The 19,274-nt window shown below is 52.7% G+C and overlaps 7 protein-coding genes across 7 annotated transcripts; 4 read left to right on the forward strand and 3 right to left on the reverse strand.

Moving 5' to 3' along the window:
• Window positions 1-470: 470 nt before the first annotated feature.
• ATEG_02027 (uncharacterized protein) lies at window positions 471-4,717 on the reverse strand (the record flags this gene model as incomplete). Its single annotated transcript, XM_001211205.1, has 4 exons — window positions 471-1,764; window positions 1,988-2,004; window positions 2,165-4,599; window positions 4,687-4,717. 4 exons carry the CDS (start codon window positions 4,715-4,717, stop codon window positions 471-473), a joined length of 3,777 nt encoding a protein of 1,258 aa, XP_001211205.1.
• Window positions 4,718-5,443: 726 nt separating this feature from the next.
• ATEG_02028 (DUF4112 domain-containing protein) lies at window positions 5,444-6,345 on the forward strand (the record flags this gene model as incomplete). The annotated part of the gene is made up of 3 exons (XM_001211206.1): window positions 5,444-5,518; window positions 5,592-5,806; window positions 5,874-6,345. 3 exons carry the CDS (start codon window positions 5,444-5,446, stop codon window positions 6,343-6,345), a joined length of 762 nt encoding a protein of 253 aa, XP_001211206.1.
• A 115-nt stretch (window positions 6,346-6,460) lies between these two features.
• Window positions 6,461-7,456, reverse strand: ATEG_02029 (uncharacterized protein; the record flags this gene model as incomplete). Its single annotated transcript, XM_001211207.1, has 1 exon — window positions 6,461-7,456. One exon carries the CDS (start codon window positions 7,454-7,456, stop codon window positions 6,461-6,463), a length of 996 nt encoding a protein of 331 aa, XP_001211207.1.
• Window positions 7,457-8,060: 604 nt separating this feature from the next.
• ATEG_02030 (putative integral membrane protein (Ptm1)) lies at window positions 8,061-10,034 on the forward strand (the record flags this gene model as incomplete). The annotated part of the gene is made up of 7 exons (XM_001211208.1): window positions 8,061-8,135; window positions 8,200-8,397; window positions 8,468-8,793; window positions 8,846-8,886; window positions 8,943-9,017; window positions 9,069-9,679; window positions 9,750-10,034. The coding sequence occupies 7 exons, from the start codon at window positions 8,061-8,063 to the stop codon at window positions 10,032-10,034; spliced, it is 1,611 nt and encodes a 536-aa protein (XP_001211208.1).
• Window positions 10,035-10,600: 566 nt separating this feature from the next.
• Window positions 10,601-12,602, forward strand: ATEG_02031 (purple acid phosphatase family protein; the record flags this gene model as incomplete). Its single annotated transcript, XM_001211209.1, has 4 exons — window positions 10,601-10,950; window positions 11,010-11,705; window positions 11,755-12,195; window positions 12,251-12,602. The coding sequence occupies 4 exons, from the start codon at window positions 10,601-10,603 to the stop codon at window positions 12,600-12,602; spliced, it is 1,839 nt and encodes a 612-aa protein (XP_001211209.1).
• A 770-nt stretch (window positions 12,603-13,372) lies between these two features.
• On the forward strand, window positions 13,373-15,187 carry ATEG_02032 (uncharacterized protein; the record flags this gene model as incomplete). The annotated part of the gene is made up of 1 exon (XM_001211210.1): window positions 13,373-15,187. One exon carries the CDS (start codon window positions 13,373-13,375, stop codon window positions 15,185-15,187), a length of 1,815 nt encoding a protein of 604 aa, XP_001211210.1.
• Window positions 15,188-15,880: 693 nt separating this feature from the next.
• ATEG_02033 (uncharacterized protein) lies at window positions 15,881-19,101 on the reverse strand (the record flags this gene model as incomplete). The annotated part of the gene is made up of 10 exons (XM_001211211.1): window positions 15,881-15,945; window positions 16,008-16,224; window positions 16,287-16,345; window positions 16,393-16,477; window positions 16,568-16,931; window positions 17,144-17,241; window positions 17,293-17,471; window positions 17,695-18,145; window positions 18,200-18,252; window positions 18,312-19,101. The coding sequence occupies 10 exons, from the start codon at window positions 19,099-19,101 to the stop codon at window positions 15,881-15,883; spliced, it is 2,361 nt and encodes a 786-aa protein (XP_001211211.1).
• Between the last annotated feature and the right edge of the window lie 173 nt (window positions 19,102-19,274).

Raw genomic sequence — 19,274 nt, forward strand, 5'->3', positions numbered from 1 at the left:
TCCGAAGCCATCCTTCAATTTCGCGGGTCTTAAGTCCGCTTCGAACGGTGCTGGAGGCAAAACCGGTAAAGCGCCGTCGTTCGGCTCGTTCTCTACCGCTGCTGCAACCGCCTCATCAAAACCCGCATCAGGTGCGACGAACGGCCCCAGCACACCGAGTCTGCAGGAAGTCACTTTAATGCGTTTGAAGAACGCTCAGCGCGAAAAAGAGCGAAAAGCACTGGAAGAACAACTGCGGAGAGAGGACGAAGCTGCAGATGCAGCTGAGGCTGCAGGCCAGACGAAGAGCTAGGAATCAGCTCATTTGTGTGCGAAGAGCCATGTAGTGGACGTTGGCCAAAACACATCATACCTGGCGTTGTTGATATTCTACATAGATCGTTACGAAAGATACCCTTGCAATTGATTTTGATTCGAATATCATACAAGATCATGGAGTATATATACAGACATAATACACGAAACGCCACCTACTCATTCCGGCGCAGCGCCTCTTCCTCTTCTAGTTGCTCGAGGAACTCTCGCGCGCGCTGACCGTAGTCAGCACGATTCCGCGCATGGTTCTTCGCGCCGCCGGAGAAGATGAATTCGCGCGTCCAGGGCGGCACCATGGCCTTGATTTTCACCTCCCCAGCCCCGGCGGGACTCTCCTCCCCAGTCCACGACACCTTGAACTCCTGCTCCGGGTTGTACTGCGTAGCCTCATCTGTCAACGTGATATCCGTCATCATTTCCAGCCGACACAAAGCGAGCCCAATATTTCCGACCCCACCGAGGAACTTGCCCGCACTGCGTCCTCTCCGCGCTCCGGCCTTGGCAATATTCGTGCCCGCAGGCGGCACACCCAATGCAGCGGAAGGATCATACGTCGGCAACTCTGCAGACGCCAACTCCCCCAGGTCCCCGTCATACAGCTGCACAGGCAGGATGCGCTTGCGCACCACGCCGGTGTGGTGCGTGCGGATCGTCAGCTCCTGCCCGACATAGCAGCCCTTCCGAAAATCAATCCCATGCATCATGTCCATGTTCGACTCGAGCGGCAGCGCCGACTCGCGGATGATCTCCGACTGTCCCTCCGCGATTCCATGCATCATGCGTCGCACAGTGTACCCGCCGAGCTCGACCTCATCGCCCGCGACCTCGTTCTCCCCGAGGTGCGTCCGGAGATCCTCCGCTCCCGGAGTCACCAGACGAGAGCCGAACCCCGGGGCGCGCGTGTCGATACAGCCGGCGATCTCTGGGGCGGCAGAAAACGGACCAGCGGCGGCCTCCAAGTTGTATGCGGCCCAGCGCGGCTCCATGTGGTCCTTCCACGCAGCCCAGATGGTGCGTTCGCCGTCGTCGAGGGCGCGCAGCTTCAGCTTGGCGCGGAGCTTATGCTTCTTTAAGTGCTTCATGAGGGCTGGGACTTCATTCTTGTCGATCTCGATCAGCCACGAGGACTCTCCCGCGTCCGCTGAAGGAAGCGGGTATAGGAAGGCGTCGTTGAGTATGCGGCCGTGGGAGTTGAGGAAGGCCGTGTACGATCCTGTCCGACGGGTCGATCGGTTCGGGTCGTTCGTCACCAACATATTTTGCGTGATAAGACCCTGCAGGAACGAGGTGCTGTCTACCCCGGTGACTGAGATCAAACCGCGGTGGGTTAGACGGGCATATCCTGCTTCCGGCGGGGAGTGTGGGACGGCATTGTTCTTCTGTGGAGTGGAAGTCGAGAACGAGCGGGTCGATTGAAGACAGCGGGCACATATGATGCGCGCGGACGAGCTATGGCGTATCATTTTCACCACAGTCGTTCTGGCCGATGTTGACTGAGAGTTGAAGGTTTACAAATCGGAGCATCGATGGATGACATCGTTGGCGGGCGGTGTAGTATGGCAGAATCATATATGACATAATCTCATCGGACATGGAGCTACTTTCAACCACCAGCATAAACTTGACCTTCAACGGTACATGTCTAGCGAGAAGTGATACATCTAAATCTTACAGGAACGGATGACAGAGCTGTAGTAATTGTCTCGTTGTATGTTCCTATCAAACTATGTTATCGGAAATTAACCGACCCTATCCGGAAAAGAAGTAGCATTCATTTGCTTCCTTTCGCGACTCCCTGAAGAAAGCCGAGTAAAAACGCCTTGTTATCTGGGGATGCGATTCCACTCACGCCACTGGAAACAGCACCATCCCGTGGCGATGACTCACTCGTCGCCACTATGCCAGTTGGGAGGCTAGGGGGCGATAAGGGGCTCACAACGGAAGAAGCTGCAGATGGTTTCGATGTGGATGCTTCGAGAACAGGCTGGACTGCAGGGGATGCGCCTGGTGATCCTGACACCTTGCCAAAAAGTGAAAGTAAGGTTTCTCTCTGGGCCGCGGTTTGGCTTGGTCGACGATCGAAACTGACCTCAGTCTTCGGTTCCTGTGAAGTATGGGGCGTTGGCGGTACGTTCTGGGGTCCATGGGTCGTCTCCTTGGAGTATGCCGGGAAAATATTATCCACATTTGCTGAGCGTCGAAGAATCTGTGGCTGAAACGGCTTTGCGGGCTCCACAGGCTTTGGCTTGTTATTCCTACCACTCTGGGGTGGTGTCCGTGGCGCACGGGATTGATCAGGACCAGATGGATGCTCCGGCTTTGCAGCCTGTGGTCTAGACAAGATTGTGATGGGTGAAGCGGGACTCTGGATTGGTTGGACCCGAGCGCTGCCTTTACGATTCGAGCCACCAGGACTGCTCTTGCCCACTGTCTTGGCAGCGGGCCCAAGTTGCGGCATATTCAACGGTCCAGACACTGTTGCCGACGTCCAGGTATCGGGCTTGTGTGTGGGATATGATTGCTTGGCAGGGCTGGCTTCCGTACGAGGCCGCTGGAGGATCTGTTTCGGGGGCGAAGAGACGGTAGGGGCGGCCAACTCGGCTGGGGTAGACCGAGCGGGGGTGGGTTTTCCTTTGAGAAGGCTCAAAAGCTGATCCTGGTGCTGAGACGGCTTGCGAGAGGCCAACGCTTCCTTGCCAGGAGATGGCATCAAGCGTGCAGGAGTTGTCTTCGGTGTCTTGGATGATTCATCCTTGAAGACATTCAACAATGCCATTGCATGGCTGTCTAGCCTTGGAGGGGGGAGGTTCCTTGCGGGGGGAATAGTTGCGCTTTGAGATTGAGGTAGCTGAGCAGAATGAGAAAACTCGGGGTCGCCAGTCCGTTGGAAGGGCGCTGGTGCATGACTCGGTGGTGGCGCGTGCGGACCAGCAGTCATAGGGACACGTTGGGGGGACGGCGCCGAAGACGATTCTTGAGGATATGTTGGCAACCCGCTATACGCAGGCCCGAGGCCATGTGGTCCGACTGGTAGACTTATGCGCGACGGGCTCGGCTGAGGCATAAAAGCATCGGGAGGCGGCATAGAAGCGGCTGGTCCATAGGGAGGCGGAGGAAACGAAGTAGGCTGGGGATAGCCGTACTGAAAGGCTCCTTGCGGCGGAAAGCCTGGAAACATTGGCGCAGGGTAACTCGGCAGCTCCGCTTGGTTGGGACCTGGAGCAGCTTGCGGTGCTGACGGTGGTCCCTGATTCGAATCCTGAGGAGCACCACGTCTCAACAATTCCAGGAGAGCGTTGGATTTCGATGGGTCCGTGCCAGGAGTTTGCGCCGCATGAGGAGCCAGCGCACTCGGTGCGTGAGCAAAGGGAGACCCACGATCGATACCGACACATTGAGCCTTATGAATGGAGTGATCCGCGGCGGCAGAGTTCTCAAACTGACCGTAGGAAGGCAGAATGCTCCGGCCCCGGGGTTCACCTTCTGACCAGTTTTCGTCATCCGCCGATGGTTCTTCCAGATGTAATGGTAGTCGTTGTTGTGGATTTGTCTTCGCATCGAGTCTCTTCCGGTAAGCGATCCATTTCTTTAGCGGATGCATAAAGGGCGCGACCATGTAGAATTTGTTGGTGTTGGCTTGGGCAAAACCCGGGTCTTGGTGCTTGTTGTTCTTCAACGTCGGCAGGTCGGACAGCTTGTACCACTCGATCTTACTGATCTCCTTCCGCGTGCGCGGTTCGAAATGGGTGTCCCGGGGCACCCCGCGGAAGACAAACAACTTCATGTGCTGCTCCCGCATGGTGATCTCGATGGCCTTCACTTCCTTCTCATCTGGGACCAACCCAGCCTCACGGATATCATATCCTGTCTCCTCATAGACTTCCCGAATCGCGCAATCTAAGTCCTTCTCATCCTTGTTGATTTTGCCTCGCGGGAAACTCCAGTTGGCCCCTTTCTTCCAACCTTTCACAAGGACGACCTCATCCATCTCCTGATTGAGCAGAATGGCACCGCGAACGGGAACGCGAGTCTTGTAAGCCAGGAATTCGGAAAATGCAGTCTGGTGGTGATAGTTGGACCATTGTGACATGAGTGGACAATGCTGGAAGATGCGCAGGGCGAAAGCCTTGAGGGGCAGGGAAGGAAGCGACACGGGGTCCAACGGGCGAACGAAATCCTCGTAGAACCATTGTGCTTCCTCGACCTGGAAACAGATTCGTTCGACCGATTCTAACTCCTCACGAGGCAGGTTGATAATAAAGCGGACACACAAGTCATCCAGCCCTGTCAACACACAATGCAGTCAGTAAGGGTTCTTCCCACGGCGTCATGAGCACGAGGTGGTCTCGTCCGTCTGTCAGTGCAACTCACAGTCTTCTAACCGCATTTTTGTTTCTGTCATCTTGTGTAACGTGCTCTAGCATTTCAGCGCAACCTATACGCAAGCAACAAACCTCCGTGATGTGAGGCACGGACAGTAGAGGGAGGGTCGGAGGGGGACCGGGAAGCGAAAGGATACAGCTTCAAGGAAGGGCGCTTGGCAGAAACGCCAGCCCCGAAGCGTGGCACGATAGCTGAACGTGAAAAATAAGGGATAATGCGCGGGGTGAGGAACCCACACCAATAGAATTCAGGATACGTGAGCGAAGTCGAATATGAGGTAGTAATAAAGTGAGGTCAACCATTAGAAGAAGGTTGGAGACAATGATGGAAGAGACGCAGCAGTTGGCAGCTTCAGGTTGGGCACCACCCACCGGCCAATGGGAAGCAAGTAGCCACGTGTGGCGCTGCTCACTCGCCACAATTGTGGCTGATGACGGCTTGTGGATTGTGGCTGGTGTCAGTGATTCGCGATTACATAAAGGTGATAGTGATGATCATCCCTGCGGAATGACGTGTGGGAGCAAAAAGGAGAGCGCGACGTCCTTTCATTCGCGTCGCATGTATTAATAGAAAATAGATCCCAGCTTTGAAAAACCGGCTGAAACTCAGTCGGTCACCTCCTACGTCAACGTGCCTTGTCTATGTCGAATCTTTATATCTCTGCCCTTTCGTCCCACCAGCGCTTACTCCGCCCTTGTCCCTTCATTATTGCTACCCACGCTTCTAACTGACCATCAGCGAAGTCATGGCTAACGTACTCGCATCTCTGGTTGGGAAGCGTATCTTGGCCGAAACGGCAAGAAACCATTTTGGACAAGAAGTAAGCACTCATCTGTTATCGAGTTGACATTCTGCAGTCTTGATCTCTGATTCTGATCTATATTCTCCTCTAGGACCCCTACTTTGAAGAAGTCCCCGCTTCCCGTCTGCACCGCGCCTTTGGCAAAAAGACCCAGAAACGACGCAAAGCGATTCCCCCGGGCTTGTCCCAGAACGACAGCCACATCCTCACTCAAGTTAAGCGCAGAGCATACAGACTCGATTATGCCTTGTTCAGTCTGTGCGGCATTAGGTTCGGCTGGGGAAGTGCGATTGGTCTAATCCCATTGTAAGCGCCAACCAACACGGTACACCCATACCCTGGCACCTATGAGGCTAACATGGAACAATCTTAGTATTGGAGACGCAGCAGATGCCGGACTGGCGATGATGGTGGTCAACAACTGCGAAAAGATTGACGGCGGACTGCCCACCAGTCTCCGGATGAGGATGGTCCTCAACGTCATCTTCGACTTTTTGATTGGCCTGGTGCCTTTTGTGGGCGACGTTGCCGACGCCATCTACAAGTGCAACACCAGAAACGCCGTCATCCTGGAGCAATATCTCAGAGAAAAAGGTGCGAAGGCGGCCTCCAGACGACACAGAGAGGGAAGCCCCGGGGCAGATATCAGTCTGCCGGACGAGTTTGATAGATATGACAAGACCATAACTGATGGGGGGCCCGCTCATGCGGGCGTCTCGGGCAGTTCTAAACCAGCCAAGAACACCCGAAAAAATCGAGACCATGGTCGATGGTTTGGCGGTGCAGCCCATCCAGACGATGACCTGGAAACCGGAGTGGTCAATAACTCCAGACGTCCTAGATGATAGGGTGGATATCGGCTTGGGAACAAGGACGCTCAGGATGGGCGTGGGTACTGGAGAAGGAAAGTGCTGAGAGCCATGATCTCGGTGAGCTTATGGTCTCGAAGAGACGGCCAATTCAGCAGCTCAGATCTGGGCGGGAACGCTCGCATGCATAGCAGAACCGCGGTGATGGAACGCCTTCAGATACACTAGCAGCTGCAGCGCCACCAACGGAACTGTCTGGTCGAAAAAGAAAAGACTGGCAAAGGGCACACTGGGGCATATCGGCAGCGTTCTGGGGCGATTGCAGCTTGTTTGCAGTCTTTGTGACGTTCGTCATGATTCCTGGATATTTCTCGCCCTGTGTTTGGACATATCTCATCATCAACTCGTCAATAGACAGATTCTTTGTCAAGGTGTTCTCCGAAGGCGGTTCGTCTGATATAATGATTCTGGCGAGCTCCGGTGTAAGTCCCGCGTAAGGTTGCACTTCTGTTTTGAATAAATCGCGTAGCGGGAAGATGAATTCTAAGCCCCATGGAGACATCCCGTCGGCCACCTGCCACGTCACAGAAGCACCGCGCCCTTTGGCGACATTGGCGAGTGCCTTTGCAGCGAGCCTACCGTTTGTATCTCCCCATACAATTCCGTAACAGCCCAGCTTCTTGGCAAAGGCGACAGTAAGCCTGTTCATCAGAGTATTGTCGACATCGGTCCTGGAGGTGGCAGTGGAGATCGAAGAGCGAAAGGCGTCCAGGCGTTCTTTGTTCGACAATGAGGCATCATCGGAGAACTGTTTTCCGGCATATTCAGACAATACTCTGTGGACGTCTGGAACGAGGTCGAAGATGGCCTCAAGAGGCAACCGAGTGAAAGAGCACAAAGGAAAAGTCTCTTGCACCAGTTCGAACCCTTCATCATGGGGAGGAACTGAAGGAGAAATCGTCGAAGGCTCTATGATCAGGACATGAAGGGTGTATCCAGGAGGGGCGTGTGGCTTGGAGCGCTGGACCTCTATCTGGCGATGCAACATGTGCAGCAGGACGGAGGAAGAGAGGCCAAAGGATAGAGGCAGAAGGAGCTTGCAGGGACGATCTTGAGGGAGTCCTCTGAGAAGACGGTATTTCTCCATATGCTTAAAAGCCTTGTGGCTGACAAACACCTTGTAACAATCACTGGAAGAGCGTCAGGTCAGGTTGTCGATCATCGCGACGGGGTAGTGGGATGTATATATCAGAGCAAACGCACTTGCAAAGCCGACGTTTCCGTATGTTGACGGCGGTCTCGGACTCCTGACAGTCCATGCACGGACTCTGCAACTCTCTCGATGGCATTTTGTCCCGTGTATTCTTCTGCGAAAAGCCCAAGAGCAATTGCTGCCTGCGTGGCGGGGAAGAAGCATGAATTATTGTCGGACAAATTTCTGGTGAGGGAGCTGGCGCTTAGATAAGCAGGACCAAGTGGGCCGGTCCCGAAAGAGAACACGCGCGGATGCTACTAATCCCTAAGCAGCCACGATTCCATTGCTACTCCAGGTGTTAGTCGACGCAACCTCTGTCTCGACTCTTTTCCGTTCTCATTCACTTCGGGGAAGCTTCGACTGGGTGGAAGTTATAGTTGGCTGTTTGTTCTTGATATTCCGATACCCCCTGGCCCCCTAATCTCGACACTCGGCTTTCCCCAATTCCCGGGAGCCTAGTCCGACAGTATCCCTCCTCCTGGCAAGCTCGATCACGATGAAGGGCTGGATCCAGACCCTGTGTCTCACTGCCTTACTGGCGGGACGGACACTCGCAAATGAAGTGGAATTGGTGTGTGCGAGCTTTGTTCACCTCATACCCGGGAGTCCCGAGCTAATGTTTGTGCTTGTTCTAGACACAAGATGAAGCTCATCAGCAACGATGTTCGGGAATGTACAGTCGCAAAGCTTGGGGTGGAAGTGTTGATCCATTTATCTTGACGAAATTCTCGCCGCAGTCCGATATTGGGGATAGTGATCCTCTTGTTAGCTTGGTGATCTTTGAATGGACGGATGAGTCTCTCATTGGGAGAGTGGAATCGGGCGATACTCAGGTATGCGGTTCCCGATGCGTTGCGTTCCCGGTCGTGGATTTTCAAGTGCTTACGCTTCTGTTCTAATTAGGAGAAAGCGACAATTTGCGACGAAGCGAGTGTACAAGAAAAGTTATGCGAACAGGATCAGATCGGTTCCTTCATCCTTGCGGCCAATGCGAGCGACGCCTCCAAGTTCCCGATTCTCACCAAAGCGGTTCATCTGAACGACCCCGCCGCCATCAACTACCCCGTTAAGAAGACGGGCTTCTACTGCGTGAGCACCTATGGGTATTCTGGACGGGACTACAAGGCTGTGGTTGAATTCCGCAATGCGTACGGGGAATTGCCCGCTGCGCAGATTGCAAAGCTCCCTTTCTACGGCGCCTTGACGATCGTCTACGCTGTCATCGGAATGTATGTGTCTCCAGGTTGTTCGCTGGCTCTCGCGTTATACTTATACTTACAGATTTTGGGCTTTCCTATATGTGCAAAACCGGCACGATATCCGTGAGTATTCTCTCGTCCATCCTCACGGTAGTGGCTGCAGGTGCTGACAGCGATAGTGCCCGTACAAAACTACATCACGGCTATTCTCGTCTTTTTGATCGTTGAACAGTTGATGACTTGGGGTTTCTACGGTATGTGGGGATGATAGCTACCCACCCGTGGATCATGTCTAACGGCTACAGATTACCAAAACCGTCATGGATTGAACGTCGGCGCCAAAGCACTCATGATTATTGTGGCCGTCCTCAACGCCGGACGAAACTCTTTCTCGTTCTTCCTGCTCCTTATTGTCTGCATGGGATACGGTGTTGTCAAGCCTTCGCTCGGTCGGACCATGGTCTATGTTCGGATTCTGGCAATCACTCACTTTGTCTTTGCGGTGATTTACGCGGTGGCCAGCTTGTCGATCACGCCAGACAGTGCTGGGCCGTTGGTCCTCCTGATTGTGCTTCCTCTGGCCGGTACTCTCACGGCCTTCTACGTCTGGACGTTGAACTCGCTGAATGCGACGATGAAGGACCTTGTCGACAGAAAGCAGAAGGTAAAGGCACTGATGTACAAGAAGCTGTGGTGGTGCATTCTGGGAAGCATTATTGTCATCTTTGGCTTTTTCTTTATCAACTCAATTGCGTTTGCGGGCCGTAGTGAGGCCAGCTTCGTGCCGGAACATTGGAAGAGCCGCTGGTTCGTTCTGGACGGCTGGCTCAATCTGGTGTACCTGTTCGATATCGCGTTTGTGGCCTACCTGTGGCGACCCACCGCGAACAACCGTCGGTTCGCAATGAGTGACGAGGTAAGCACACCACCCTGCCCCAGGAAGTTTTCAAAGGACACGCATATCGGATACTAACGAGACACGACAGCTTGCGCAAGATGATGATGGATTTGAGATCCGGTCCTTCGGCAGCGCCTTGGATGAGGAGGACGCTCTCGGTGGCCCCGAAGGACACTCAGCTCCCGAAAGCCGTCGGGACCTGTCGCCCGTCCCTCCTAAGCCGGTCCCTTCAGCACCACGTCAACGCGATTCCCTCGATGGAGAGACAATCTTCGCGGTTGGTGAAGATGGAGACAAGTGGACTGACGACGAAGACGAGTCTCCACGCAACTCCAGCGAGCGGAAGCGGCTCACTGGAAAGAATTCGGACTAGGCCGCTGTCGTCCTACAGGTAGGCTGTCGGTCTTGAACGACCACTTCGCTTGCCAGCAGCAATGCACTCTTGGGACTCGTAGTGTCCAGTACGATGGATGTCCCGACTGTAGAGGATGTGAGTCGTCCCGGCATATTCTGGCGTTGGGTCTTTGGTATCGAATTTCTTTCTTCCTTTCTTCTTTCTTTCTCTCTTCGTTTTCTTCTACTTTACTACCTGATGACGAAGGATGAAATTGAGTGTACTCGGAATGTATAAATTTCTGTCTAATTCCACGTTTTCTATCAATATGACGCTTGGTTGCTTAGCGTGCGGACCGGTCTTCCTGTTCCTGACCCGACAAGCAAATCAGCGCCGTTGGTTCCCTCCACGCCCTTCGGCTAAGACGGATGAATCTCTGCATCTATTCACGGCTCGTCTTGGCCAATTGTCATCTACACGTGCCTGATAACGGCGTTGCTCTGCTATCATCGTCCGTCGGTATAAATTTACCCCAAGCCCGACCGTGTCGCTTATCGCCGACTCCCCAAAGTTGAGGCGACACCTGGTTCCGATTTTCCTTCATCATGAAGACGACCACTGCCTTGCTTGCTGCTGTCGCCGCGACAGTCGCCACCGGTCGTCCGACGGTCGACAATCGGTTCCCTTATACTGGACCGGATGTCCCTGTCGGCGACTGGGTTGATCCCACCGTCAATGGCAATGGGAAAGGTTTCCCCCGACTCGTGGAGCCCCCGGCTGTCAAGCCCTCGTCAGCCAACCCGACAAACAATGTGAACGTGATTTCCCTGTCGTATCTTCCTCGCGGAATCCATATTCACTATCAGACCCCCTTTGGCTTGGGAGACGCGCCCCATGTGAAATGGGGCAAACACCCTCACCAATTGAATCGAGTCGCCCGGGGGTTCACGCATACGTATGTTCGAGTGGCTGATGTATTTTAAGAAACGATTACGATGCTGATGCTCGATCCAGGTACGACCGGACACCCCCCTGTTCGGCAGTCAAGGCGGTCACCCAGTGCAGCCAGTTCTTCCACGAGGTCTCCCTCGAGCATTTGGAGTCGGATACCACGTACTACTATCAGATCCCCAGTGCCAATGGTACCACAGAGTCCGAAGTGTTGAGCTTCACGACGGCTCGGGCCGCTGGTGATCGGACTCCATTCAGCGTTGCTGTGCTCAACGATATGGGCTACACCAACGCGCATGGCACCCATCGTGAAATTCTCAAGGCTGTCTCGGAGGGAACTGCTTTCGCGTGGCACGGGGGTGACATCAGTTACGCGGATGACTGGTACTCCGGTATCCTTCCCTGCGCTGACGACTGGCCCGTGTGTTATAACGGCACCGGCACGACTCTTCCCGGAGGAGGTCCTATCCCTGACGAGTACAAGACTCCTCTTCCCGCTGGAGAAGTCCCTAACCAGGGAACCCCTCGAGGCGGTGATATGAGTGTACTGTATGAATCAAACTGGGACCTCTGGCAGCAGTGGATGGGAGACATCACCCGCAAGATCCCTTACATGGTAGTTCCTGGTAACCATGAAGCGGCCTGCGCCGAGTTCGATGGCCCTGGAAATATCCTCACGGCCTATTTGAACGACGATATCTCGAACGGTACTGCCCCAAAGTCTAACCTGACTTACTACAGCTGCCCTCCTTCGCAGAGGTACTGATCTCCCGTCTCCCATGTTCGATGCACTCTGACAGCGTTATAGAAATTTCACGGCCTACCAGAACCGGTTCTACATGCCTGGTGCCGAAACAGGCGGTGTCGGCAATTTCTGGTATTCGTTCGACTATGGCCTCGCCCACTTCGTTAGTATTGACGGCGAGACCGACTTCGCGAATAGCCCCGAGTGGTCTTTCGACAGGGACGTGAAGGGTGACGAAAAGCTGCCCTCGGCCTCTGAGACCTTCATTACCGACAGCGGGCCCTTTGGGGCGATCGAGGGCAGCATCAAGGACACAAAGTCCTATGCCCAGTACAAGTGGCTGCAACAGGATCTGGCTAGTGTGGACCGCCGCAAGACCCCTTGGGTGATTGTCATGAGCCATCGTCCCATGTATAGTTCCGCGTCGTCTTCCTACCAGAAGAACGTGCGTGACGCCTTTGAGGGTCTTCTGCTTCAGTACGGCGTGGACGCGTATCTGTCAGGGTACGTTCGATGTTTCCTTGATATGCATTTATTTGATTCCCCTAACCGTTTGTAGCCACATCCACTGGTACGAACGCCTCTTCCCTCTCGGCGCAAATGGTACCATTGACGCGCACTCGATTGTCAACAACCATACCTATTACGCCAACCCCGGCAAGTCCATGACCCACCTCGTGAACGGCATGGCGGGTAACCTGGAGAGCCACAGCGAGTTCAGCAAGGGGCAGGGTCTCACTAACATCACTGCCGTCCTTGACAAGACGCATTACGGCTTCAGCAAGCTGTCCATTTTGAGCGAGAAGGAGTTGAAGTGGGAATTCATCCGTGGAGACGATGGATCCGTTGGTGATTCCCTGACATTGTTGAAGCCTAAAGGTGGCCATGGGTTGTCGTCCAAGGACCATTAGTGGCGAGTTTGCATTCTGCGTCATGCACGTCTGCAATATGGATGTTGTTCTGATTTTTCCTGCCGACAGATGTATACTAAAAGTGAAACAAGCCACCGTTCTTAATACAGTCCTTGATCTCACATACTATTTGCTTGCACTTGCTACCGACACGCCCTTTTGAAGGGAGTCCCTGACGTTAAGTCATGTCTGTTCGTGGAGAGCTCTGAGTCTTCGACCTTTCACACAGCAGAGATTATGTTATGACATTATAGAATGCCTAGAACGATTACTCCCTCTCCCCATACTTAATGGCCGGATCACTGCAAGACTCACTGTTCTCCCCGAGTTATTCAAGTTTGTCCTGCCTCCCACCATCTGAGTGCCTCCTCAATGCAAACAGCTTGCCCACGCCGCTCCATCCGCTGCAGGTCTTCTGATTCATCAGCCGGAAGTATCTTGACCTCCGATTCTGCGATGATGCTTTTGAGGAGTATGTCGACTGCGACTCATTTGTTTACCTATTATCCACTCGCCACGAGGATGTTCGACGAGTGTCGATGAGATCCCGTCCATTTTTGATACTCCGGAGGGGAGCGGCGAATACAATGCTTACTACCTTGGTTGAACTTAGGCAATATTATTTTCACGCATGCCGAGTCACTGTTGATGCTTTGTTGGTGTCGTGTACAAAAGAGTGCTCGGATGCCCAAAATCCCCGAGACCGAGCCCAACCCAATATCCGACTCCGACAGAACAATATAATCGTGTCATAATCAAGAACCGATAGTATGGAGGATGCTGTACGCCCTACGGCTGAGAGGTGCTATGCTACGTTTGAACAAGGCTACCGTTCTTGGTACAGCCTTTTGCTTCGGGCTCGAGAAGAGTCTAGTCTCCCTAAAGACTGCTTCCAAGTCGACAGGGCGTTTCAACGACAGCCGACGTTCCCGCGCAGCCTGAAGCTAAAACAAATCCATCAGACGTTATGCGCAAGTGGAACATCAAACTGGGAGACCGATGATTCCAGAGGGACCTGCAGAATACCTGGCTTCAAGCAACATCTTGATGTTCCGGTCTCTGTAAAGACAGCGACGCATCTGACCTTATCTCCTTGCGCAGCCTTGAGCGCAAACTATTCGCGTTGGCTCGACCACAAAGAAGACCATCTTTCCATCCTCATCCTTGCATGGGCGTACATACTTTCAGCGCGGTGGGCTGAGGTCATGCCCGGAGCGACCGTTCAGTATACCGCCTCCCAGGCAACATGGGTAAATGGCGAATCTGTTGATGAATCGATCGCGGTGGATGTTGGCAATGTACAAGATGATGCCGCCAGATGGTGGGCTGCTGTTCTAGCACCAATGCCGGGCTGGCAGGCTTTTCTTACTTGCGAAGACACCCAGTTTCTGTGCCCCTGGTCGGTGAAAGTCCAAGACGCCCCAGCCTTTGTGCTGTCATCTCGGAACGCCGGCTGTCCTTCATCAAATACGACTGCCCCTGCATCCTCTACAGATGCCCTTCGGTTCCTCTTGGACTACTGCATGCTACATGGCATTGCAGACCAAGCTCATGCTGCGTTATCCGCAGCGTTGTTCCTGCCTTTTCTATCCTACAAGAAGGGAGTTGTCTTGCCAAAGCCAAAAGCCCATGCCAGGATGGCTGAACATCTAACCAATTCGGAAAGGAATCATATACGGCTCGACTGGATGAAGGAAACACGACATCTGGATAAGCTTCTTACCTTGAGCTGTAACATCAGAGGACTACATTCCCTCTTATCAAGCATATTCTACGAGCCAAGTATACCCTGCAACCTTGCCGGTCCGTGGTTACAGTCTGCATTTGCTATCCTTGATACCCTAGATGGCAACCCTGTCTTACTTGCCCATGTTCTGACGGCACGAGTCCCTGATATTTCCTTCTTATGGCTCGGTGCTATCATCATGGGCATCCATAAGGAAATCTTCAGGAACTGTCGGCTTGGGATGATCCCTATCGACCTACACGCGGCGGCATGGTCTGGAACCATTCAGTCCTTCATTCAAGAGCCTGCTTTGACGGTCACATTTTCAGCAGGAGATACCTGCATCTCGCGAGCAGACGAATGTCGACTTCTTTTTCTGTCTCGAACTGAACATCAGTCCCGGGTGCCCATCTGCCCGTGGACACCGTTTGGCACGACACCGATTGATGACACGGATATCGAGGTCCGTTTGCATACACAATGCAAGGGAAAGCATGTCCTTACCTATGCGGGTTGGAAGTGGAATTGTATGAATGGAGAGGTTGCGGAGCAGAGATGCGCTGACAGCATGGCCATGCGAGGACATCACCAGCTTCCTCCTGTGTCACATATATCCGTTCCTTACGAGGGTCTTGATCTCGAGGACGAAACGGTCTCCGAGAATGCAACTCGGTCCATCTTTGGATGGCTGCGGTTTGGGGGATATCCCCGAGGCGAGAGGGACATTTGCAACCACCCATGGATGAACATAGATGATTCTGACTACGAGGAGGAATGTATTGAGGAACACAACTCTCAGGACAGTCATCCAGATCGATCTCTGGCAGCAGTCGAGGCTTGGATAATGTCATCCGACTAGACTTGGCTTATGGAACTTGAGTGCAACAGAATAAGATATAACAAATGAAATCGCAAAGGCACACTAAGCAGATCGCTACATGCTAACAGATCCCCCACAGAAAGTCCATTCGTCCAGAATTCACTCATTGCTTCAGTTGTGCAATAATACCCTCCGTACGCTGCAGGCACTCTCGAAGAGTGCCTAGCCTATGGCTGAGCCTTTCGACAAATTCAGGGACCTGGTCAGCCTCCGTCAACTCTCCTTCTACAGTAACAGAAGCACGTAAATCTTGGATGATTTTTTCTGCTTGTTTCTGTATAGCCTTCTCCAGAGAGCTGAAAATCCCCGTCATCATGCTATAGTGCTCGTCACGGAGATTGGTGACGTATTGTTTGAAGACGTAGGAATACTGGAGATGTCGTTGCATTGCCTGCTTGCGTTTGGCATGACTACCCGTCCCTAGAATGCGTTTCATGTTGAGAATCATTCATTTAGGACATATTCGTCAGTTCGCCTTACCACTCAATGCATTACACTCGTTATAAGCTGGACGCATGGCACTTGCGATGTAGGAGCTGTCGTGTGCCTGGAGTGCATCAAGTTTAATGTGTCTGAGTGGGATTAGATATTTGACAGTAGGCTAAGCTGGGGAGACGATAGCATACTCGGTCCCATCGACGAGGCCTTCAATTGAGCTGCCGATGTCGTCCATTATGCATCTTTGCCGCGCCTCGATGCTGGCTTGAAGGTTCCCCAAGGCATCCGGGGAGATATGGCTATGTTCTGAAGAAGTTAGTCTCGCTATATTCTGTATACAACCTTAGGGGAGTGGACCTACCCGATATTAAGTCGCAGACGGTTTGGAAGACGTCAGAAACCTGTTCTTCAAGGGTTTCACCTTGTTCTTCAAGCCATTCCATGAACTCATCCCAACATGGGTCCATTATCTCGAACATTGGTTGGAGGATCTCTTCATTCCAACATCTATAGCCAACTGTTTTGGTGGTGTGTGTTCCGTGATTTCGGCACCAGGCAGCGTAGGACGCATGATGCCACTAGATGTGAGTTGTAAGACGCAGAACACAATGTCGTATCTCGTCAGCAGACTTAGACTTACAGTCTCCCATTGCCTGCTGGCTTCGATTGCACCATCTTTCCAATCGCTCCGTATATCACCTTGGGTCCGTTAGTATATCATAACGTAGACAGGTTGGGTTCCGTACGAAGTTCTCTCACAATCTGGTTCTTGAATTGAGACTCTATCGTCTTTTCTATCAAAAGGATCCCCGATTGATGAGAGTGAAGTCGCTATATGCTGTCAGCAACCTTCTATGCCCGTATCTGCAACCTGTTGTCGTATGAAACAAGAGTGAAATAGAATACAAATGGCTATCGTACGGTCTGGATAATCTTCTCTGCTTCAGATAGAACCTGGCGAAGGGTCTCAGCCCTATCAACAGTGACTGAGTCGGTTCGAGCCAGAGTCCATTGGGTCAGAGATCCGAGGATCGCAGGTGCTTGGTTCTTAATGAACGACTCTGTTGAACGTAGCTGAGCCTCTGCGGGAACCGATTGACAGTATCGACGAAGCTCCGGAATTCCGCTAAGACGGATGTACTCATCGGCCTGGTCCCGGTCGTCTTCACGGTGGTCTGAGTAGAGCGTATTGCTGACACAAAACACTCGAGCTCTATCATTTCGCTTTCGCGACAAGGTCTGCGTCACTTGATCGTTTCGCCTCGATATCAGGAACCGTTTCAGTCTAGGCTTGTTAGAACAGAACTGGACGTCGTTTCGCAAATGACCTACTCCAATTCAAGACACTCTTTCTGCTCCCTGTGGTTTCAAGTTAATTCAGGCCCCGTTATACTGAGGGTTCTGTTCACTTGCCGCAGGTTGGTTTCCTCCGCCATAAGCCGTTGCTTCTCTTGTCCGCTCGTTTGGCGTCTAGTGGACCTGGCTTTTCTTACGGACTTTTCAAGACCCTGGATTCTGTCTGTGTAGTCCCGAATTCGCTCGCAATCTCTCCTCGGGGTGTCTTTTGCTCTCGCTGTCTCACTCGGATTTACTTCCTGCGGGGTGATTAGCCTGATGAGCATCCAAATGCCTCAGCAACTTAGTACCTCTGATCTTGTACAAACTATCCGAATGGGCTGGTTCTGTGCACATCTGTTGATGATATCATCGATAGACGGGTCTGTAGTGCAGCGAATAATGGTGCTGACGATGAACACCTCGTCGCAGTGGTGACGAAGATATCTCTCGGTGGCTCTCACACGAGCATAGTTCAAATCGCGAAAGCCTGTCCGCATGTTAGCGTCTACTGAGATCTACCCAACATGCAGCTGAAGGCACTTGGTAGGACTTACCCGGTAGATCGGCCAAGACTAGTCCAGTGCGTAATATCGGTGATCTTAGATATACTCTGTTTAGTAGGCGTTAGTGATGTGCCTTCACTTCTGGAACATGACTCTCCAACCTTATCACTTTCACAAAAGGCCATATTGCTGGCTTGTCAGGCTCACCAGGATCTGTAGTAAGCTCGTCAAGATGATTCTTGCACTCATCGTCGTCTTCTGCAACAACGCGATACTGCTCGGCATCGGGTCCGCCAGGCCAATGATCCCGCACGCCCATTACCAGCTCCTTCAAGTGCTGCAAAATGGCTTGTTCGGCTTCTATCCCCTCGGCAGCGAGATATTCATGGTTAACCTCAGCATGATTGGGAAAGAGGGAAGTCAGTGTGTCACGCGCCCTGATGGCAGCTGCCTTGATTTTCTCCTGTTCCTGGGCGCTCTCGACTTCGACAAATTCACGAGTATAATAGCCCCGGAAACTTCGCAAAAGTTCTTCGAGAAGCTCTTGTATCTCATCGAGATCCATGAAATCGGCCTCAATGGTATACTGACGAGGATGCTGTGCGTCAACATGTCGAAATTCCGTAACGACAGTCGTACAGGCCGCTCCATCTCCGCTCTGTCAGTGTTAGAAAAGAACCAGTAATTTGCAATGCGGTTCTATATAACTCACTGAGCGGGCCAGGCCTTCCCGGTCTAGGAGAGAGTTTATAAGGGTGCTCTTTCCTGTGACGTGGTCAGTTAGTACTGCCCAATGTGAACTGTTCGTCGACTCATCAACTCACCAACCCCGGAATCTCCGATGAAACCAACCAGCCTTGTTTCGGGATAAGTAAATTGACTTGCTTCCAGGGTCTGCTGATATAGATTGTAGAAGGCCGAAGAATCGTCCCGATACAGCTCGGATGTTTGCATCAACGATGCAATCTGGGTGAGCCCCGTTCTAACTTCTTTCAACGCATTTTGGAGCCGGCGGTCGTATATTGGGGCCGGAGGGAGTTCTTCTTGGCGTATGCTATACGAGTAGTTCTCGTCGTTGTCATCAGGAGTATCGTGTTCGCCTTCTTCTGATCCATGATCGCCATCGGTGTGCAGCTCCTCTGCTGGTCGATTTGTATCTTCTCCCAAAGACAGAGCTTTGATTGAAGATCCGATGATCCTTCCTGCTGACGGAGGTGAGGGAGTTGTGACCGGCGCTCTTCGATTTGACTCGGACTTGCGTGCGCTGGGACTCGGGGTAGCGTCGTACAAATCACGGTACGTTGTGGTTGCATGATGGGGAGTGAGACTGGACTGATCCATAGTCTTAGAACTGCCCATTCGACTGCGGCTGCCATCAGGGCTAGGACTACGATGAAGGGTCACAGTCTCAGAGGGTGAACGTGCCATGGGGGTAGTGGACCGCTCCATGGCGAAATTGGGGCTGACAGATTCGTCGTGCGAAGATGTTGGAGTCAGCCTTCCTGTAGAAGAGGAAGTACACGAGAACGTGCGTTCGATTGAAGGTATCGCATGTTCTCTATCTAGATCGCTCTCCGCGGGAGATGTTTCCGCCCTGACTGCAGAGTAAGTCATGGCGATGGTCGTAGTGAATTGCAATAAAGCCCAAGATGGGAACTGAGACGTGAGGGGTATTTATTCCATTTCATCATTTCCCCTAGAGGGGCCGGAGTGGATGTAAGCGCCTAAAGGGTAACGGTGGCTGCGAGTTGACTGTGCCGCAGCCAACATTCGGCTCTCGGGAGCCT

The sequence above is a fragment of the Aspergillus terreus genome, genomic scaffold (assembly GCF_000149615.1).
Source record: "Aspergillus terreus NIH2624 scaffold_3 genomic scaffold, whole genome shotgun sequence".
Lineage (NCBI taxonomy): Eukaryota > Fungi > Ascomycota > Eurotiomycetes > Eurotiales > Aspergillaceae > Aspergillus > Aspergillus terreus.